Here is a 24259-nt window from a genome sequence, read left to right as displayed (position 1 = left end):
TTATCAGTTTCCCATTTGCTCTTGAAACATACATTACATATTCTTATTTTAGCAGATATTCCTCATAGAAAAAGTAAAACAAATACAACAGTACCTCACTTTGTTAATCAAATTATGAAATTCATGTTAATACTAAGATACTTTACAATTTGCTATGTGCTTTTTACAAAAAGACTCAAAACAGAGGTAAAAATTACTTCACATAAGCAAACTTCAGGAATATACCAGTTATATAGTCTCAATGTTTACTTATAATCCAAATTTTATGAAATACAAAATTTCCATAAAATGTACCCATCTTTTTAAAAAAATAATTGACAAAATTTTTTGAAGGTGGAAATTATGCTTTCATAAAATGTTTCTAGAGAAGCACAGAATAAATTAGTTTTAGTTGATGATGGTGATGAGTTACTAAATATGATTTAGGGAAAATATTTTGCTATATAGAAGAATACTACAAGGAGGTGGTAAGGGAAACAGAAACCTTAAAAATGTAAAATCTTGGAAGCTCCCAACAGTTTCTTATTTCATGGATCTAGGGGTAGGCCAAGAAATCTGCATTTTAATATTGCTCAAATGTGCTGATGGAGATGGTTCCAGGAACATGCTTTGATAAACACTGTTTAGGATCTTAGATTTCAAAGGGCTTTTAAAGTTTCAGCTCTTTGCACTTGGAATAGTTTTTTTAAAACTGCAGTGCTAGATAGAGTAATAACTTAGCAACTCCCCAGCAATTGATTGTGATGGCTGATGGGTAGTGTTGCTTTGAAGCTCTGCCTTCAATGTTTCCAATTTTCTAGCAAGAATATGTTTGCTTACATCTGTAAGCAATCATCTAATTTACTACTGTTTGTTCACATTGCCAGCTTTAGTCAAGTGCAAAAAGAGCAGCAATTTTTATAGCCTTGAGGACAATAATGACAGTGAGAAAATTAGCATGCACAGTGGCTCTAAGTTTTATGGCTCCAGAAAGAATTAAGCTTCTTTTTTCGTAGGAAAAAAAAAAAACCCTTGAATATGAGATTTCTCATTTGATATTTAAGCATTTAGTAGAAGTAATTTTGTGTCATATTCGTGATAATTATGTCTATACTTTTGTTAATGTGTCACAGTTAATAAACTAAAGTACAGTGAAAGCTGACCTTTAGTTTATAGATAACGTATCCCTGCAACCAATATCACCTACCCTCCCCACCTCCCAAACCATCTAAGCCTCACAATAAAGGACTTATGTTTCAGGCTGTTTCTGTGTTACATTAGTGGGTATGCCAAAGACCACATAATACCACTTCAGTGTCTGTGATATCTACAGAGTTTTTGCTTTCTTTACTTAGTATCTCTTCTGAGTTCTCAGAAGATACACATAGGAAATTAATGGTGATGAGCTCTAAAAAATTAAATTGGATATCAAAAGTCACTTCTATTATCACTAGCCTCTGGAAAAGACAATACAACCACAGTGCTTTAAAACTGTTTTACCAAACTTTTAAGTAACCGATTCTCCCCCCTTCTCTTTCTTCCTCTCTCTCTCCCTCTTTCTCCACACACATAATTTAGATAACAGAAAAGAAAGCCACCCAACTTATCTCCTATGACTTATATACCCTGAAAACAAAAACTAGAGAAGGACAATGAAAGAAAAGACCAAATGCAATTTGTTCCAAAAGTGCAAGGATATCACCAAATAAGAGGAAAATAGCATAATTATTGTCTTAAATGATAAAAGGAGAAAAAAAATCCATGGTTATCTTAATAGATGTAGTAAAAACATCCAATATAATTAACCACCCACTTGTGAGAAGAAAAATATTTAAGCAAATTAACTTTTTTTTAGTTCTTTCTTATTATGTCCAGCTAGCCAATTAACATTTAAGCATATCTACCAAACTATAGAGCACACATATTACTTAATTTTGAAATTGTAAAAGCATTTTCATTAAGGTCAGATATGAGAAAAGAACACCCATTGTCACTGCTTCTACTTAACATAGTACTGAGGTCAATGCGATATGGCAAGAACAAGAAATAACAGATCTAGAATTGGAAAGAGTAATATAAAATTGCCTTCTGTTTCAGACAATATGATTGTCTATTCAGAAAACTCTATAGCATCTATAATCAATTAAAATTGATAATCAATTAAAATTAACATTTATATTAATGCATAGAAAATCCTAGAGACTGCACAAAAAACTACTAGAAGTAATAAATTTAGTAAAGTGGCAGGATACAAAATTAATATCCAGAAATCAGTTTTTCTATATACCCCAAATTTTTATATACCCAAAATTGATTAAAGACCTATACATGAGATCTGAAACCATAAAAGTCCTAGAAGAGAGCACAGGTAATAATTTCTTTGACATTGGCTGTAGCAAGATTTTTCTAGCTATGTCTCCTCACACAAGGAAAACAAAAGCTAAAATAAACGATTGGGACTATATCAAAGTAAAAAGCTTTTGCACAGCAAAGGAAACTATTAATGAAACAAAAAGAAAACCTGCTGACTGGGAGAAAGTATTTGCAAATGATATTACCTGATAAGGGTTAATATCTAAAATATATAAGGAATTTCTATAATTCAACACCAAAGCAAACAATCTGATTTAAAAATGGTGCATAAACAATGAATGCTGGAACACTGAAAAGAAATAAAATAAAATAAAATGGAAAAAAAATAATAAAAATGGGCAGAGGACCTGAATAGACATTTTCCAAAGAAGACATACAGATGGCCAACAGACACATGAAAACATGCTCAAATCACTAATCAGGGAAATGCAAATCAAAACCACAATGAGATATCACCTTATCCCGGTTAGAATGGCAAAAATCAAAATGGCAAAATATAACAAATGTTGCAAGGATGTGGAGAAAAAGAAACTGTTGGTGAGAAGGAGAACTGGTACAGCCCTGGGTGGAAAACAGTATGGAGGTTCCTCAAAAAATTAAAAATTGAAATACTATATGATCCAATAATTTCATTATTGGGTATTTACTAAAAGAAAATGAAAACAGTAATTCAAAAAGATATATGTATCTCTGTGTTTACTGCAGCACTATTTATAATAGCCAAGATATTATACGGAAGCAACCCAAATATAACCCAAATATAAATACAACCCAAATATAAATCCAAATGTCCATTTTTAAATGAATGGTTAAAGAAGAGGAGGTATATACATATGTACATGGGCATGCATGTGCACGCGTGTGCACACGCATGCACACACAGAGAAATATTATGCTGCCATAAAAAGGGATGAGATCATGCCATTTGTGACAACATGGATAAATCTATCAATGAAATAAGTTAGACTAAGAAAGACAAATATCATACGATTCCACTTAAGAAAAGAAATGAATAAACAAAAACCAGATTCAGATTCAGACCTTTAAATACAGAGAACAAACTGAAGGTTGTCATTGGGTTGGGATGGTTGGGCAAAGAGGGTGAAGGAGAGAGGGGAGATACAGGCTTCCAAGTTATGGAATGAATAAGTCATGGGAATAAAAGGCACAGCATAAGGAATAGTTGAAGATACTGGAATAGATGGTAACTACACTTGTGGTTAACATAGCATAAATCATGAACTTGTCAAATCACTAAGTTGAACATCTGAACTAATGTAACATTTTGTGTCAACTATACTTAAGTTAAAAAATATTAACATAAGTTCAGCAAGGTTGCTGCATACAGATAACATTAGATATTAATATGGTACAATATTCCAGGAATTACTAAATAGGAATTGTAACAAAAATCTATTACTATAAAAGCAATGATTAAAAGAAAACTCATTGCACTGAATGCATATATTTGGAAATAGTAAAAATCTAAAGTCAGTTTTCTAGGAAACTAGAAAGAGCCCATTAAATCTAAAGTAGGTAAAAGAAAAGACATAATAAAAGTAGAGCAGAAATAAATGAAATTGAAAACAGAAACTCAGAAGAGAAAATCAGCAAAACCAAAAGATGATTCTTCAAAAAGATAAATGAAATCAGTAAGCCTCTAGTCATGCTCACCAAGAAAAAGAGAGAGAGAGAGAGAGAGGGAGAGAGAAGATACTAATACTAATATCAGAAATGAAAGGGGAGACATCACTATAAATTTTATGGACATTAAAAGAATAATAATGGAGTACTATGAACAACTCTATACTTACAAATCCTATAATCTAAATAAAATGGACCAACTACTTAAAAGACACAATCTGCCAAATATCCCTAAGAACTAACAGGCAATATGAACAGGCCTGCATCTATTATAAAGTTTGAACCAATAATCTAATAGCCTTCTAATAGAGAAAGCACCAGGCCCAGAAAGATTCACTGGCAAATTTTACCCAGCAGTTAATGAAGAAATTATACCAATTCTCTATAATCTCTTTTGAAAAATAGAAACAAAGGAGAAATTTCCTAGATCGTTTCTATGGGGTCAGCATTACCCTAAGACCAAAACCAGATAAAAAAAAAATCCCTACATAGTTTGGCTAAATCTTGCCATTTGCAACAACATGGATGGAACTAGAGCGTATCATGCTTAGCGAAATAAGTCAAGCAGAGAAAGACAACTATCATATGATCTCCCTGATATGAGGAAGTGGTGATGCAACATGGAGGCTTAAGTGGGTAGAAGAAGAATAAATAAAACAAGATGGGATTGGGAGGGAGACAAACCATAAGTGACTCTTAATCTCACAAAACAAACTGAGGGTTGCCGGGGGGAGGGGGTTTGGGAGAAGGGGGTGGGATTATGGACATTGGGGAGGGTATGTGATTTGGTGAGTGCTGTGAAGTGTGTAAACCTGGTGATTCACAGACCTGTACCCCTGGGGATAAAAATATATGTTTATAAAAAAATAAAAAAAAATAAAAAAAAAATAAATAGAAGTCAGACAATAAAAAAAAAAAAAAAATCCCTACAAATCTATATCTCTCATGAACATAGGTATAAAAATCCTCAACAAAATATTAGCAAGTCATATTCAACAGTATATAGAATATGTGACCAAGTGGGATTTATCCCAGGCATGCAGGCTAGTTAAACATTAGAAAATCAAATAATATAATCTAGCACATCAACAGGCTAAACAAGAAAAATCACATGCTCATATCAATAGATGTAGAAAAAGCATTTGACAAGAATCCAAAACCCATTCATGATAAAAACTCGGCAAATGCAGGAGAGACAAATTTCCTCAACTTGATAAAGAACCTCTACAAAAACATAGAATTGACATCATACCTAATGACGATAAACTCAAAGCTTCCCACTAAATCAGGTACAAAGCAAGAATGTCCCTTCTCACCATTACTTTACATTATTGTACTGGGAATCCTACTAAATACAATAGGACAAGGGGGCACTTGGGTCACTCAGAGGGTTAAGTCTCTGTCTTTGGCTCAGGTTATGATCTCAGGATCCTGGAATCGAGGCCTGCATCAGGCTCTCTGCTCAGTGGGGAGTCTGCTTCTCCCTCTCTCTTTTCTTGCCTCTCTGCCTACTTGTGATCTCTCTCGTCAAATAAAGAAATAAAATCTTTAAAAGTGAAAAAAAATATAATGGGACAAGAAAAACAAGTAAAGGTACGCAGACTGGGAAAGAAAAAATAAAACTGTCTTTGCTCCTAGAAGATATGATCATCTACCTAGAAAATCCAAAAGAACTGACAAAGGAACTCCCGAAATGAATAAATGATTATAGTAGGGTTATAAGATGCAAGGCTAATAGACAAAACTAAACTGCTTTTCTATAGGCCAGCAATGGACAAATGGGATTGGAAAAGCATTTACTTTATCACCCCCAAAATAAAATACTTAGGTATAAATCTAATAAAATATGTACAAGATCTACATGAAAAAAACCCATAAAACTCTGATGAAAGAAGTAAAAGAAAAACTATATAAATGGAGATACACCCCATGTTCATGACTAGGAAGACTCAGTATTATCAAGATGCCAGTTCTACCGAACTTGATCTGTAGATTCAATTCAAATCTCAGCCAAAATCACAGGGAGTTATTTTGTGGATACTGATAAAATGGTTTCTAAGCTGACAAAATAGAGAGCCAAAAGACTGAGAATAACCAACACAATAATGAAGAAGAACAAAGTTAAAGGAATGACACCACTGAACTTCAAGACATACTGTAAAGCCACATTAATCAGGGTAACGGTGGTGAAAGAATAGACTAATAGATCAGTGGAATAGCATATGAAGTCCAGAAACACACCTCCATAAATATAGTTAACTGCTCATCAACGAAGGAGCAAATGTAATGAGATAGAGCAAACATCATCTTTCCAACAAACAGTCCTGGGACAACTGGACAGCCACATGCAAAAAAGATGAATTTAGACAAAGTCCTTACACTCTTCACAAAAGTAAAGGCAAAAGAGACCACAGTCCTCTATAAAATGTGAAACTATAACACTTCTGGAAGATGACTTAGGAGAAAATCTAGATGACCTCAGCTTTGGGGAGGACATTTTAGATGCAACACCAAAAAAAAATAAATAAATAAATAAATAAATAAATAAATAAATAAATAAATAAAATAAAAGAAAAGAAAAGAAAAGAAAAAGGAAAAAGGATAAGCTGGACTTCATTAAAATTAAAAATTTCTTCTCTGGGCCAGATAATGTCAAAAGGATGAAAAGAAAGCTACATCAGATAAAGGACAGTTATCAGTATTATACAAAGAACACTTAAAACTCAATGATAAGGGGGCTCCTGGGTGGCTCAGTGGTTAAAGCCTCTGCTTTCGGCTCAGGTCATGATCCCAGGGTCCTGGGATCGAGCCCCGCATCAGGCTCTCTGCTCAGCGGGGAGCCTGCTTCCCCCTCTCTGCCTGCCTCTCTGCCTAATTGTGATCTCTGTCTGTCAAATAAATAAATAAAATCTTAAAAAAAAAACCTCAACGATAAGAACACAAACAATGAGATTTAAAAGTAGGCCAAATAACAGATAGGTCACCAAAAACGATATACAGATGGCAGATAAGCATATGAAAAGATGTTCGACATCACACAACATGAGGGAACCGGAAACTGAAATGACAATGAGACACCACTACACACTTATTAGAATGGTCAAAATCCAACATACTGAATGCTGGTGAGGGCACAGAGCAAAACGAAGGCTCATTCATTGTTAATGGGAATGTAAAATGGTACAATCTCTTTGGGAAACAATTTGGCAGTTTCTCACAAAACTAAACCTATTCTTCCCACATGATCCAGCAGTTATGCTCCTTGGTATTTACCCAAATGAGCTGAAAATGAAAATATGTCCACCCAAAAACCTGAACAGGGATGTTTACTGCAGCTTTCTTCATAATGGCCCACACTTTGAAACAATCAAGATGTCCTTCAGTGGGTGAGTGGATAAGTAAACGAAGGCCTATCCAGAAAATGGATTATTTTCTGGCATAAAAAGAAATGAGCTATCCAGCTATGAAAAGGCATGGAGGAATCCCAGATGCATATTACTAAGTAAAAGAAGCCAAACTGAAAAGGCTACATACTGTATGATTCCAACTACATGGCATTCTGAAAAAGGCAAAACTATGGAGATATTAAAAATATCAGTGGATGCCAGGGGTAAGGCAAAGTTTGGGTTAATAGGCAGAGCAAAGGAACTTTTAGGTCAGTGAAAGTAGAATGCATGATACTGGAGTAGTGGATACAAACCATTACATATTTGTTCAATCCCATAGAATATACAACACAAGGAGTGAACCTTAATGTTAACTATGGACCCTGAATGACAATAACGTATTGTAGGTCCATCATCTGTAACAAATGTCCCACTCTGGTGGGGGATGTTGATAACGAGAGGCTTTGCATTTGTGGGAACAGGGTATATATGAAAAATCTCTGTAACTTCCACTCAATTTTGCTGTGAACCCAAAACTACTCTAAATAACAAAATTTTTATGAAATCTATCTGAAGATGATTAAATACTAAAATATGAAAAGCAAAACTTTTCAATATTTATAAGAATATGTGGGAAATATTTGAAAGAGAGTATTTGGAAATATTAGGAGGTCATGATATAGAAAACATTTTTTTTTTAATTTTCTTGGCAGCTCTGTTGTTGTTGGAGAAAGACTTCATTATGAAAAAATACATGGGAAAAAATGGGGTGTCCAGTATGTGGACATGAGATAATAATGCCAAATGATGTCAGAGGATAAATGAAATTTTTCTGTAAAGAAGAAGAAATGAGAGATAGTGACAAAGGTGGGAGTGGGTCCAGAATCCTAGAAGGGAGGAATGTGGAGAGATGCAAGAGGAGTAGATTAAGCTCATGGTCAGGAAACCCACCTTCCTGAAAAATTATGGATTGCAAATATCTAGAGCATACCTGGTGATGTTTGGAATAAAGGTTTGCAGTGTAAGTGAGAGAATCTTAAGACATTTTATTGTATCTAATTCAATAAATAAATTCCATCCTTAGAATGGTCTGGAAGAATTACTACGAACTTATTCTCAGGATCCTCTGTCACTTCCTGTGAAACAGTGGTACTCTCTATCAAATACAGAATCTCTCAAGTTGCATCAGGACCTAGGGACCCAAGAGAAATTTGGACCATATTGTAAGTCTCTTTGGCTCTAAAATGTTTCTATACCATAATCTAGAATTTGCTATAGTTAATAGTTGATATATAATTTTCTATCTGCTCATTTCTTGTTCTTTCTGTGTGATTTAATCTTTCCATCTGTAACAACTGCCTCTTCATACTCATTTCTTCCTGTGATTCAGTGTGTCACTCTTACCTTGATTCAGTTTACTTTCACTCAGTTTAGGTCTATAGATAGGACAGGCATTAAGGAATACATCAACTATCAAAGCATATCTAAGGAATTTACACAAGGGAGTCAAATGATCATGCTTTAGAAATTTGCTACACAAAGTATGGCCCATTGACTCAACAGCATCACACCATATGAGAGCCTGTAGAAAGGCAGCCCTATTCCCCTTCCTAAAAAATGAGCATCTGCATTTTTACAAGACTGCCCAGTTATTTGTAGGCACATTAACTATTGATTAGTACTGAGCTACATAATCTCATTCTGGTAGGATGATGACAGAAAGATTTGGGAAGAAAACCCTAAAGGTAAAATGTTGCCTATTCATTCTTTTTATTCTTTCTGTGATATTCAGGGTAAGAACTGAAACATACAGTACAAACTTAAAAAGTCATTGTTGCAGAGTTAAAAATATTTCTTCACTTTTCTGAAAGTTTAAGTGAGCCAAACCTGGAAGCATTAGAGATTTTTCTATATAAAGTAAAGCATACATTTGAATCCCAACAGGGAGTAATGACCCCAGAGCTATCATTCTGTTTACTTCAATGAAGAATTAAAACCTTGTAGTTTATTATTTCAGGAAGCTCTACCTGGGATTGTACTCCTCAAAGTACTTCCAAAACAATAACTAAAATCACTTGGTTTTTTTCAAGTGCCAAGAAGAAGTCTATAGTCCAATGCTACCCAAAGACACATGAGAGCAGAATTTTTCTTGCCTGCCTTGCTCTACTGTTCTCATTAATAGGCTTCCTTTATCCTCTGTGTAGACCTCTGGGCAGAAACCCCTTTTACTGTTCACTTCTTAAATCATTACAATAAATTTTTGTAGAGCCCATTTGAATTCTTCCAAATTTTGATCCACAGGGCTGTTGGGATATAGGACTCTTTTTGTAAAAAATACCTCCCAAATATTTCAAACTTAAAATCCTAATAGAACCTTCCGCTCTCCTCCAAGAAAGTCTCTCACTCTGGTTGGAAACTCTAAATTGTGTGAATCATAAAGTAGTGAACACCTGGGGCAGGAAATTTATTGTTGGTTGCTTAGAAAGAACAAATTGCCTCTACTGTAACATAAGGTCCTAGCAAATTCTGTCTCAACAGGAATTTACAGATAGAGTCTAGCAGACAAGAGAATGCAGTGAGGATGTCATTTAGTCATGCCTAGAGGACATGTACAAGTAAAACCAGGCTTCTGCAATACCTACCAATTTCAAAACTACCATCAATAACTCCCACCAATGAAGAAGGGATATCAAATCTTCTCTCTATCTGAGTGATGGTGCTCTTCAGATAGCCTTCTGCCAATGCTTTAGCAAAGTAGACGAAAGACAGGGCACCCAAAAATACCTGGAAATTAGGAGAAATCACACTTAGTCTGACTCCAGCTTGACACACAACTGGAAACTTAACTCAATAAATAGACAAACAAAATGCAAACCAAGAGCAATGTAACAAGATTATCACTGAAGATTTCTCTCAAGCATGGGTACAGGCTTCCTTCAGTCTCAAGCTCAGGTAGATTGCTAAAAATACAAATTCTGAAGCAGATTTTGTTCAGAATTTATGTTGAATTCTGTTCTTTCCCTTCTTTTCCCTTCCTCCAAAGGACATCTGAAGGAGTCTTGGCTTTGAAAGGAAAATCCACTGTATGGTGAAGCCAAGAGTGGAAGGAGCCAGTCACAGGTAAGAAAACAAAAGAAGAACCATAATTCAAAGCTTTAATATATATTTTTTAAAAGTCTGATTATATTTCAATACAGACAGTTTTTTAATAGATTTTATTTATTTGACACAGAGAGAAAAGGAGAGAGAGAGATCATAGGCAGGCAGAGAGAGGTGGAAGCAGGCTTCCCGCTGAGCTGAGAGCCTGATGCGGGGCTCAATCCCAGGACCCTGAGATCATGACCTGACCCCAAGGCAGAGGCTTAATTCACTAAGCCAACCAGGCGCCCCCAAAGCTTTAATATTTTATCATAAGGCTCGTACTCATGACTTGGGTTTCACAGTGGTGACGCATATACCAGCAGGAGACACAACAGACCAAAAAAACTACTATCCTCATGTTTAAGTTCATATTCAAGGTAAATTCATGCATTTGAATATGAATTTTTTTTAATAGCTAGCTTATATATTTTGTTAGACTTGAGTCCCTGATGGAATATCCATAGAGGAGGTTAACATTTATGTGAAAAAGCACATATAGAGGGTGCTGGGGTTATGGACATTGGGGAAGGTATGTGCTATGGTGAATGCTGTGCTATAAACCTGGCAATTCACACACCTGTACCCCTGGGGCTAATGATACATTATATGTTAATTAAAAAATAAAACATTATATAAAAAAAGAAAAAGCACATGTATTTGCTGAGTGAATGTTGGGTACAAAGAACAGGAACTTGGGAGTCACACTAGACACCATTTAAAAAGTTTCCCTGCTCCTTGTTGTGTGGTGAGGAAAAACAAAATTTTCCTTTATAAAATGGGAATGATATGGATGTTTTATAGATTAAATATTATAACTATACTTAGTATAATATCAGGAACATGGTTGAAACGAAATAAATGTTAGTTTCTTTTCTCTCTTACTTCGGTTTAGTAGGGGCATTCAAATGAGCCCAGAAAGTAATATTTAGTAATTTAATCTACATGGTAGGAAGAGACGGCTTTCACTGCCTGGTAGAGTGTGTTTTAATAAATTGCACCTAAGTCCACTTTTCAAAAAGGGAAAAAAATTCTCGCTTCTAGCTACATATGGGAAATATGTAATTGTACAGAAATATCAATTATGAAATTGCATAGCACACATCTGAATGGAGAGTCAACAACATAGACTCCACCTAATCTGTGGGCTTTTTCCTCCCACCTAATTCTTTGTTACTCTTTCGTTCACTACTTACAGTTGTTTACCATTTAATTGTTTGTTACCTTCAGTTTGCCACAGCATTCTTGCTTCTCCTTTGAGGAAGAATATTCTGTTTTAAAAGAAGGTCGCCCAACAGGTTGCACTGAACTTTTACAGAACAACTGGATATTTTCTTTGGATGAAGTGTCCATTATGAAAATATTCCTTGACTCTGATCCTGTCAAAGTAGATTTCAATAGTAAAAAACCAGCCAACCCAACCAAACAAACAAACAAAACAAACAAAAAAACCAAAAAACGAAACAAAAATTAATTCAACTCCACCATTTATTAAATAATGTTTTTATTTCACAGTAGATCACAATGCAGGGGACGTGATTTGATATGAAGCTATCTTACTTTACCACAGTCAGCTGGCAAAGTTTTTCAATTAAAATTAACCAGTATATTTGATTAACTAATCCAGCTATCAGGACTCTCTAGCCAGCATTCTTTCCCAATCCCTTCATCTTAAGCCCCATTATTGCAAAGAAGAAATTTAAATGTTGCCTTTGGAATAAATAATGAGGCAGAATTTTGCTAACTTTGTGGTCTTGCCAGCTTAAACTAGAAGCAAGCAGAAAAGGAAGAGGAATTCAACAATCTGAATATTGATTCATGAAAATTAAGTCTTTAACGCTTTTAAATCTATCTTAACAGAATGGGTAGAAAATACTGATGCTCACTGTAGTTCCCTATGGCACACTGCAAGTCCTATAGGTCTGCAGCATCCGAAGAAAGGTATAAAATATGGCAAAAAAAGAAGAGGACCATTTATATATCATTTTACTTTGACAGATAAGGAAGCAGCATGATTTGTGCCTTAGGCTTACATTTAATTCAGGCAAAAATTACTTTAGCCAGCTTTGAAGTAAGAAAGATGGCCTCCCTTCCTATGCTTAATTTCCTATCCACCCATCCTTACCAAGCCCTGGACAGATCCATATACTCTGAACCTATTTTCTCCCTATTCGTATCAGTATTTATATGTCCCATGCCTTACTTTAGAATTTCATATGGCTCAATGCCTGCCTGTAAAAGTAATGTATCTGAAGAAATTAGAAAACAAAATAACTTCTAGATCACCCTAATATTTATTAGATGATGCATTTGTACGTTAACAGAAATCTGTATATTCATCACACTAATTAAAGAAATAAGATACCGAGTAAAATTAAATGTACTGTGGTAATAAAACTGAGGCTTATTCTGTCTATGAGTATATTACCTTGACTTTACGTAATTCTTATTCTGTGTTTACTAAACCTCATCCTTCACAGTTTGAAGTTTGATAACTTCTCAAAACTGAAAAATAAATTTTATTTTGAAATATGTAATTAAATATGAAAAGAAAGACCTGACACAATTAGAAGTGGAGGAGTAGCAAATGAGTTGAGAAGGGTATGGCAAAGGCCTGTTTAAAAAAATTATTTGATTTTTAGATTATTTGATGCATAAATTTAACTTTAAAAAAAAAGATTTTATTTATTTATGAGAGAGAGACAAAGAATGAGAGAGAGAGAGAGCATGAGAGGAGAGAGGTCAGCAGGAGAAGCAGACTCCCTGCTGAGCAGGGAGCCCAATGCGGGACTCAATCCCAGGACTCCAGGACCATGACCTGAGCTGAAGGCAGTTGCTTAACCAACTGAGCCACCCAGGAAGCCCTAAAGTTAACTTTTAAAAAATGGGCAGGGGCGCCTGGGTGGCTCAGTGGGTTAAAGCCTCTGCCTTCAGCTCAGGTCATGTTCCCACGGTCCTGGGATCGAGCCCCACATCGGCCTCTCTGCTTAGCAGGGAGCCTACTTCCTCCTCTCTCTCTTTAGGAAAAAAAAAAAAGGGCAAAGGAAAGTCGAATGAAACAGAAAAAAGATAAAAACCAAAGAACTAAAGTAAACAAAGAACAGAAAATGCTAAGCAAGATCAAAAGATAAGAACATGAGAATACAATATTAGTGAGTTCTAAACAAAGATGTTCAAAAGTATAAAACATAAAAATTATGCATAATATATAGAAATAACTTTAAAGTCTTGACCAAATAGATAATTTTCTAGCAAGAATTACCTGTATTAATATAAACCAGAAAAGAAAAAGAGCCAAGGAAGACACTACCAAAAATACTCTAAAACTATCCCCTAACCAAAACTAATAAGGATAGATGATGTAACAGGAGTGCTTTATCAAGGAATATCCTTCAAGGAGAAAATAGTATGTAACTGAAATAGATAATAAAAATCTCTATTCATTTTAAAAAGACATAATTATTTTGATAATAAAATCTCACTAAGATAGTACAAGAAAAAAAACATTAGTCTTGAAATGTTAACATTGTAAAATCTACAATACTTCTATTTACTGATTTTCAGTTTTGGGGAGGAATCCTCATAAAAACATTAATTCAGAATTGTCCAGTATGTGATATAATGGCAAACAATGACAACTCTTCATTCAATTGTGAAATAATACAAAATCATGGCTCAAAAAAAAAAAAAAAAAAAAAAAAAACAAAAAAAAACCCACTTCAGATGAAATTTAGAGATGTTAAAATTTTAAATAAAATACTAGAAAATCCAAATGAATTTATATTCTTTAATTAAGATCTAGTTTAAAAATTTAACAATTAATATTAGAAACTTTATTCACCTAAATCATCACATTAAAAATTCAGTATGTTATATAGGTATATCAAAACATCGCATTGTATGCCATGCATTTATACAATTTTTGTCAAACACATCTCAGTAAAGCTGGGAAAAAAAGGAATTCAAAGTAAAAAATAATAAAATCTCAGTAGATGCAAAACATCAGGTGATAAAATACAACATACATTCCTGATTTATAAAAAACCCAAATTCTAAGAAACTAAGGACATAGAAATTCTTCTTTACCATCTATCTGATACCAATGGCCAACTTTGTATATTCAGAGTCAACGAAACTAGTTGTTCAGAACAACATTTTGTCAGAACAATAAAAAGGAGTTTGAAAAACACTGGTTATGCAATATTAGATAGGTTTCACACTAAAAGACTACTGAGTACCTTTAATTAAACTGCCAGAGACACATAGCTATTAATAATAATAATAATAATTTGATAATAATAAATAATAATAAAAAGTCAAAACAACTAAATGACCTAAATGTCCAAAAAATTATGGTCTATTCATACAGTGAAATCTTTTGAACCCATTAGAAATTAGTATAAGAAGTAAATATAACTATATAGAATATGTTCATTAGAGAACTGATTTTAAAAATCCATACTGAAAAACAATATATATAATACTCTATTTTACAGAAGAAGCACCCATTTTCACATGTGTATATGAAACAACAAAGTTTGAGAAAATCTTTAAAGAACAGGTTAACACATTATTTCTGGTTGGTGACAATGCAGATAATGTTTTAAAAAATGCTTTGTGTGTCTATATTTTCTAATTTTTCTATAATGAACATATAATAATATTTTAGATATTATAAGTATAAACATATCACCAAGCAAGAAATACACACCAGAAAAAATTTAATATCATTCAAATTGGCCTACTCTTTCAGGGGTTCAATATATTATTTCTGGCCAGTCATAATAAAGCCAGTGGACAAGAACAGGCAAATTAATCCTTTAATAATTAAATATGCTATCACTACGCTAATCCAGAATGCTAATGCTAGAGAGAAAAACAATCATGTTGAAAATTATATTAAAAACTTGAGACACTAAAACACACTGTCTTATTAAACTTGGGAGGTGATGACACAAAATCACTCTAACTAGAATCCAGAAGTGATAATAAAAACAAGAGAACTATGGTCATCCTAGACGATGTGGTGTTAGGGCAAAATAATATAAAACACTGACACTACATATTGTTACAGAAAATATAATTTCATCTTGATGGCTAATTTGCATATCATCTCAAGGATAGTATGTTTCAAGGAGGCTATGTTTATGAACATTGAGCTTTTCATCCCTCTGTGAAAAGAAACGGAAGGCAAGGTCAAGGACCTGAACAGAAAGATCCTCCAAATTCTCTCTCTCTCCATTCATTTGCAGTCGCAGAAGTAGAGCAAGAACACAGTTATTGAGAAGGATTTGCATTTGGCAAATCCCTAATTGTCCTCCCTCCTCTTGAACAGATTCCACCAGAAAAAGAGTCATGGCAAAGTTTTTATCCAACCTGGGTTGGAGTGTATCTTATTTTGGTGGCCAAAGAAAAAGAAGCCAACCATAGATAGCAGAATAGATTATTATTAATAGATATAAAATAATATATTAATAGATATAAAACAATAGAAAATCTCTATTCCTTTTTTTAAAAAAGGAATTCTCTGTTTACATGGGCTTGAAAATCAATCTCACAGTTTTTAAAGAGCACAGACAGCCTTGGCATGTTATGACTGAGTTATGCCCAGAACCTCTGTGCTATGATCCTGTGACATAAACTCCATCCACCGTCAAACCCTAAAGATTGCCAGAGAGCAAGTCAGAAAGAGCCACCCTCTTCTCCTAGTCACCCCACACGAGGAAATCCTCTGGACTAGCTGGTCTTCTGGGCACCAAGTAATCGCACGGTACTTGCAACAAGGAGTATGTGTTAAGAAGGCTGATCTCCCCCAACCCCCATACAGATAAGTGTTCGTGTCAGATTCAGATTGAAGTTGTGCCAGGTGAATGACAAACTTTTTGCTAATCCTAAAAACAACTCAACAAGGTAAGCATCAGAATACCCATTTTACAGAAAATGATACAACTCAGAGCCATTCAGTGGTCAAGAACTACCCAACTAATAAGTTCTCAGAGTCAAAATCTGAACCCAGATCTGAGGTGACCTAACTTTAACCAGTGTCCTTTTGCTATTTCTATCAACCTAACAAGGGCCCCAACAACTTTGACGGTGGATGTGGGTCAGACGCTGGTAGTGCAGAACTAAAGGGCTGATTAGCCTCTCTCCTATGAGAATCAGACGTGAGAGCCACAAAGCAGGAAAGTAGAGAACTAAATCTTACCTGGAGGTGGAGATCAAAGATGGCCAGCTCCTCTCAGCGTGCTCAGGGAGAGGCTGGACCCCACTTCACAGGCTGAGAGAGGAAACTGGGGTGAATTCTACAGCAGCTCTGAGCAGTTGTGCCAGGTGGGGAGAGCCTGGATGGACACAGACAGAGCAAATTAGGGGAAAGAAAAGATGAAGGGCATGGTCTCACCCTTGGGCAATTTCGACTCTTCCCTCTTTCCTCCTGGCCTCTTTTCTCTGGCAGTCTGCAAAGAACAGGCCACGCTGACAAAGCCACTGACGTGCATCTCAGCTCCCAGGGCACAGAAAGAGCTGAAGCTTTGGAGCCATTTCTTTGCAGTTTGCTGCAAGTTTAAGGCCACACGTGATAAAGCTTTCTGTATGAGAGAGAGAGTGAAAAGAGAAAAGACTACTTGTGATCTTACTTGCTGATTCCCAGAAACACAACTCTGCAGGGGGCAGAGGGGAAAGGAACAGAAGCAGGAGGAGGGGCGGAAGTTTGTAACAAAGATCCCTCCTTCTCCTTCCAAGAAGTTTTTAAGCCAGCTGCTCCTTGAGGACATCACTGGGATCCTTCGGAGAAAAAAGAAAAAAAAAAAAAGGGGCTCATAAGCTAAATCTTTGTATGGGTTCTTTTCCCGTTGGGATTCGAGAATCTTAGGGACCACATACCAGGTCAGGATCAAGGCTCTGTTGAGAGCTCTCTCTAGAAAGGGCCAATTCTCAGACACACGATCAGTTGCTTGCATCCAATTTATAAGGGTCTGATAGAAAAAAAGAAAAACACTGAAATTTTGGCAGCCACTTGTTTATTCTATCTAAATTCCAAGGAGAGAGAACTCCTTGCACTGAAAAATTCTAAAATTATGATAAATTCTTTTTCCAAGAGTACCATTTTAGGAGATTCTGAGTAGTATTGGCTTGCATCTCGTCTATAGGGATAAATGAATCTTGCTATCGGTACTACCCGAGATCCAGCATATTCTTAAACGGCTATGACTCTGGCCTGGTCACTAAACTTTACTGAATCTCAACTTCCTCTCCATAAAGCACAATTCTTATTACAGAAAACAAAACACATTCATAGGGCTGTTTTAAGGATTTAATGATACGATGTAGTCAAAAGTATGTCTCAAATAACAAAGCACGAAATGACTGGAAAGTATCAACATTACACGTATAATTTCAGTTCACACAATGGTAAGGATCATTAACCAATAATCAAATATGATTATAAGCACCTTTTCCTACCAAAGGGAAAAAGGGATACAAGGAAAATATAATAATATTTAATATTATTAAATAATAAAATAATAGATCTTTCAGTGAAGCAACGGTGCATTCAGACTCTAAAGACCACATATTTTATTTTAGCAATCAAAACAGCCTTTGCTAGTGAGCAAGCATTGCCATAGGTCTTATACTTTTCAATGCATCTAACAGGTGGCCACTGGTGCATTTAGGGGAAACCAGTGTTTACTATCCTCATTGAGAAATGCAGTTCTCCCCTGCGAATGTAATTTGGCCTATCCCCAATTTGCTCAAGTTCACTCTCTACCATGGTTCCTCTCCTGACCGCTTGAGTCCACAGTTCATGTTACAGTTCTGAATGTCCATAATGCTTACTTTACATAATATTCAGAGCTCCTCATGTATATAGTCTTGCATTGGACTGTATCCTACTTCCATACTATAGACCCGGCGTCAGCAAAATTTTCCTGCAAAGAGTCAAAGAGTAAGTCCTTTAGGTTTTGCAGGCCATATAATCTCTATCAAAACCACTCGACTCTGCCACTGTGTTGTGAAATTAACCATCAATGAATGAGTTTCCCAGTGCTGCAATTACAGAGTACCATAACCTGGGTGGCTTAAAGCAGAGGAACTTGATTATCTCAGTTCTGAATGCCAGAAGTCCAAACTCGAGGTGTCAGCAGAGCCATGCTCCCTCTGAAACCTGCAGAGATCCTTCCTTACCTCTTCCCCCTTCTTTGGTGACTGACAACTGTGGGCACTGCTTGGCTTGTGGATTTACTGCTTCAATCTCTGCCTCTATGGTCACATGACCATCTTCTCTTGTGTGTCTCTGTCTTCTGTTCTTGAAAGGACACCAGTCATAGTGAATGAGGTCCCATTTCAGTGACCTCATCTTAGCTTGATCAATCTGCAAAGATCCTACTTCCAAATAAGGTCACATTCAATGATACTGGAGGCTAGAATTTCAACATATTTGGGGGCGGGCGGCACAATTTAACCATAATATTCACATTGTCATTTCCCTCCTTACCTGAGTTGAGTTTCGTACAACTGTTTGAATCACTCACTTGCACAGTACGATGGTGCATTCCCTTGTCCATTGGTCAGTTTGTTGCTCTTCCTCGGCAAACCACAGCTGAGTTAAATTCAACTTCCCGTCCACTCTGTGTTTACACCCACATAGTTGAAGAAAACTCATTACCATGCCCTCAGGGCTCATCTTTAATTCATGACCACTAACCTCACTGGGTCTTAGAGGCACTGTTAAACATATCTTTTTATAACCTAATCAGTTTTCCTTTCTCCTGAATGACTTCTCCCAAACTTTGGTTTTCCCCCAACTTTCATTACCAGCCAATGATCTTGCTTAGGGAACTCACTGATGAAAATTTTAAAATCAGGAGAGAAATACTGTATTCTGCCCTCGCCAATTTACTCCCCCTCTGTATGTGTATTCATATTATTTGTCTTCTTTCTATTCCTATGGATGTATGGTTCATGTTGCTAAGCATACACTATCATCTATGTTCCTTATCTAAAATTCCTCTTCTAGGGACGCCTGGGTGGCTCAGTTGGTTGGACGACTGCCTTCGGCTCAGGTCATGATCCCGGACTCCCGGGATCGAGTCCCGCATCGGGCTCCCAGCTGCATGGGGAGTCTGCTTCTCCCTCTGACCTTCTCCTCGCTCATGCTCTCTCTCACTGTCTCTCTCTCTCAAATAAATAAATAAATTCAATAAATAAATAAATAAATAAAATTCCTCTTCTATATTTCTTGTCCCACCTGTTCTTTTTTTTTGCTTCTACCACTTTACCATAGCTACTTTCATCAATAACATCAAAGACCTTCACATTAATAAATCCAGAGATCAATTTCCAGGCTTCATTTTAATTGATTAGCAGAATTGTATACCACTGATTGTGCCCTTTCCTTTGATCCTTTTTTTAAACCCAGTTTTTAGAACCCCCCCACTCTTTCGGTTTTCCTCCTGCCTCAGTGGTCATTTTCCATTAACATTCATTGCCAAAACACTGCACAGTTCAGTCCTTAGAATATCTTCTTTGCTCTATCTACACTTACTCCCTTATGACCTCACCCAGGCTCATCACTTAAAGTCTCATTGATAATTTAAGATGAATGAGGTTAAGAAAAACTTTGCAGTCCCGTGTTGGAACTAGGAGTTTTCAGTCTGAATAGTACATATGCCAGATCTCTGCACTGAAAAGGTCTAAAAACTCGCGCTGGTGGGAATGTAAAATGGTATACACATTTTGGAAGAGGGTTCGGTGGTTTCTCATAAAGCTGAGCATATTCTCATATGATCCAGTAATCACACTTCTTGGTATTTACCCAAAGGAGTTGAAAACTTATGTCTCCTCAGAAACCTGCACAGAGATGTTTATAACAGCTTTATTCATAAGTGCTGAAACTTGGAAGGAACTGCAATGTCCTTCAGTCAGTAAATAAATAAATAAATGGTGGTCCTATCCTACTCAGCCATGAAAAGACATGAAGGAAATTTATTATTTTTTAAAACATTTGTTTATTTATTTTAGAGAGACACAGAGAGAGAGAGCACAACGGGGAGGGGCAGAAGGAGAGGGAGAAAGAATCTCAAGCAGACTCCTCACTGAGTGCAGAGCCTGATGCCGGGCTGGATCCCAGGACCCTGAGATCATGACCGGAGCTGAAGCCAGAGTCAGATGTTTAATAATTGTGTCACCCAGGCACGCGGACTTGGAGGAGCTTTAAATGCAAATTACTAAGGAAGAGAAACTAATCTGAAAAGGATACATACGGTATGATTCCAACTCTAAGACATTCTGGAAAAGATAAAACTATAGAGACAGTGAAAGACCAGTGGTGGTCAAGGTTAGGGCTGTGGGGGATGAATAGGCAGAACACAGAGGATTTTTAAGGCAGTAAAAATACCCCATGTGATATTATAATGATGAATACATGTCATTATACATTTGTCCAAACCCTTAGAATGTACACCACCAAGAGTAAACCCTAAATAATGGACTTTGGGTGATTTATGACGTGTTCATAAATAGTTGATTAATGGTAACAACTATACCATTCTTATAGGAATATCGATACTGGGGGACGTTGGGTGTATGGGAGCAAGGGGTATATGGGAAATCTCTACACCTTCCCTTCAATTTCATTGTAGGCATGAGTTTCCATTATGTAGAATAACGGTGTGGCCCATACACCTTCTTTATCTCCACCTTGTTCCTTATCCTATTCATAATTTGTAGAAGATAGAATTATAGCCCCCAAAGATGTCTGCCCCATCATCCCCAGAAAATCGTAAATAATTTTCAAATGTAATTTAAGGTCTTAAAGTAGGGAGATCATCTTGGATTCTCTGGGCCCAATATAATCACCCGAGTCCTTAAAAGCAGAGAACGCTCTCTAGCTGGAGATGGAAAGGATGCAGCAGAAGTGAGAACGTTTCAAAGTGTAAGAAGGAATCATGTAACATTGCTGGTTTAAAGATGGGGCTGGTGAGAAAAGCAATGCATGAAGAAAGGAAATGGCCTGAAGAAGCTGAGAGAGGTTCCCAGTGGTCAGCTGGCAAGGAATGGGGGCCTCAGCCCTGTAACACAAGGAACTGCATTTTGCCAACAACCCAAGTGTGTTCAGAAGTGGATTCTAGATACTTCAGGGAAGAGCCAGGCTGGCAAACACTGGATTTTAATCTTGTGAGAGAGCAGAAGTTGTGAGCTAATAAGTTTGCACTGTTTGAAGTCACCAAATTTGTGTTAATTTATTACAGCAGAAATAGAAAACAAATACATAATCACTAGCTGCTTTGAAGTCTCTGAAGACCAGGCCTTCTATGAATTCACCTTTGCATCTGGCAGGGAAAATCAATCAGACTGACAATAGAGCAAGGAGCCACTGTACTGAGTGCTAATGACTAAGTATGAAGCAATGTGCACCACCATGCCCGGCCCAGCCCACCCAGCTCTGACGGGTCCCAGGAGGCCAAATGATCCGAGACAGTAGGGGCAGCTGGACAATTCCTCAAATCTGACAGATTTCAGCAGAAGTGGACGTGGAGCTCCTTTCTTAAGCCAGAAATGGTGTCAGAAAAAGTGATCAGGACATGAAGTATCTTCAGGATTAAAGAAGCTTAAATCTGTCCCAACAAGCAGAAGATTTTCTAATGATTTAAGAATGGATTTTCTTTCTTTCTTCTTTTCATTGGTTAGGGTATATGCATATCCCAAGCCTCACCTCACGCGGTTCAACGAGCGTAGGGGAGCTGACCCAGGACACACACTGAACTGATCTTTGAGGCTTTCTATTCCTGTCAGTGGCTGTGGCTATCCCTTTGCAATGGCCTGGATCTCAGGATCCATTAGAAGATACATATCATCACCTCTCTTAGTGTACCATGGGAATTCACTTTTCCTTACCTAAAACAAGTTCGACAGCACCTAATTGCAGGAAGGAGATGAAGGTTCAGGTGGGAACAGCCAGATATGGCCTCCCTTCCACTGAGGACCATAGCATCACTGTAAGAGGATAGCCCTGGGTGTCACATCTTGGGTGTCACATCACATAAGAGTCACATCTTGAGAAGATATTGGCAGTCTTGCTCCTTCGTGCTGTCTGTGGTTGGAAGAGGGTGTATGTACACAGAGGAAGAAAGAAAATACAAGTATACAGTGTGTGTAAATACTCCACTGATATACTTTGCCCAAGACATAGACATATAAACGATAAATGGTTATTTATTTCGGTGGAGGATAGTTTTGGACCAGAGTGAAGAAAGATATGAATACACCAAACTTAGGAGCGGGATTTTTGTATAGGTAATGCGGAAATCTGTACATGTAGCTTACAGAATTAATTCCTTGAGAACTTTGGGTAGAAATCACATTTTGCTTTGGTTTCTGAGGACTATATATTTGAGTTAATTACAATACTCTGAATGCCCTGAACCCTTCAGAGTCCTTGAAAGCTTTCAAATACACAGAACAAAAATAATTCTGAATCTGTACAATCAAATATCCCATGTATTGGGCATCAGCAGACAATCTTTATAGGACAAATTGTAGTATTTATGGGATAAAGATCAGAACCTCTTATTTTATAGGACTCTGAAGCTAAATGCCAGAAATCCCGGGATCTTGGTTATGGTATTGACTATTTGTTTAGAGAAAGGACACAGCTTAGCTACAGTGAGATGAAGATTAACACAGATATGAATTCATTGGTGACAGGGAAGGGAATGTGACCATGGGAATAGAGGCCCCCAGGAGTCATTAGGAATTGTAAAGAATGGCTTGCTACAGTGTGCATAGTCCTGGCACAAGTCACTGCATTTGGAAATGCGAGGAAAGGGTGCCTTCAAAACTGGATGGGGGACTTGGATTGTACAAATAACTACATCAAACATAATACCACAGAGTTATATTTATATTATACACTGTTTTCACATTGTAACATCCACACTGATCACCTGTGACACAATTCTTATGATTTTGAGTATATGGTTACTGTAATATTTTTATATATATAATATATACATAAATGTATGTATATTTATATATATGTGTATATATATAATATATACATAAATGTATGTATATTTATATACATAAATATATATAAATATATATATAAATGTATAAATATATAAATATAAATATACATACATTTATGTATATATTATATATATAAAAATATTACAGTATACATATTTATATACATAAATATGTATACATATACAGTATACATATTTATATACATAAATATACATACACACATACACACACACGTGTGTGTGTGTATGTGTGTATATAATCTATAAAGTCAAGAGGCACTTCCAGGAATTCTGGCAAACAAGGAACGTCATTGCAGTGTCTAAGCTAAAGAACAATAAAAATAAGTACAATTTATTATTTTTTTCTGTACAGATTTTACTTTTTACAAAATACTTATCAGCACATTAACTAAATTACTTAACAAATAATTATGACAGGAAGATATTAAGTATTATTACGTATATTAAGTGCAAGACAGGTGAAAGGACAAGATTTCATTGCAAAATGATCACAAGTTCAATGCTTCACTCTTGGGTTTCTAAAAGTTGATAAATTTGGGGGGTTATTAATAAACATATTCAGTTGAAAGTGGTAAGAATTACCTTGTTAAAAACTGTCATGTGCAAAAGACATCCCCTATACTGTTGTTTTGGTTGGTACTTCTTTGAAAATATTGCTTTCTAGGAATACTAAATGAAGTTTATACTCTC

At 36.1% G+C, this 24259-nt stretch overlaps 1 protein-coding gene across 2 annotated transcripts in view; it reads right to left on the bottom strand.

Moving 5' to 3' along the window:
- SLCO1C1 (solute carrier organic anion transporter family member 1C1) overlaps positions 1-17264 on the bottom strand; it is a 61796-nt gene extending 44532 nt beyond the window's left edge. Inside the window, exons 1-4 of one of the 2 annotated variants that reach the window (XM_059402690.1) lie at positions 17156-17264; positions 16726-16861; positions 11745-11899; positions 10025-10166 (exon numbers count right to left, since the gene is read on the bottom strand). In XM_059402690.1, coding sequence (XP_059258673.1) covers positions 10025-10166; positions 11745-11873 — 271 coding nt within the window. In that variant the 5' untranslated portion in view covers positions 11874-11899; positions 16726-16861; positions 17156-17264. Of the gene's footprint in view, positions 1-10024; positions 10167-11744; positions 11900-16725; positions 17103-17155 lie in introns of those variants that run through there. The other variant, XM_059402689.1, reaches the window with a different exon arrangement.
- Positions 17265-24259: the final 6995 nt, after the last annotated feature.

This window comes from Mustela nigripes, chromosome 6 (assembly GCF_022355385.1).
Source record: "Mustela nigripes isolate SB6536 chromosome 6, MUSNIG.SB6536, whole genome shotgun sequence".
NCBI classification, from domain to species: Eukaryota; Metazoa; Chordata; class Mammalia; order Carnivora; family Mustelidae; genus Mustela; species Mustela nigripes.
Note: the sequence above shows the minus strand (reverse complement) of the source record. Positions and strands in the feature narration are given on the sequence as shown.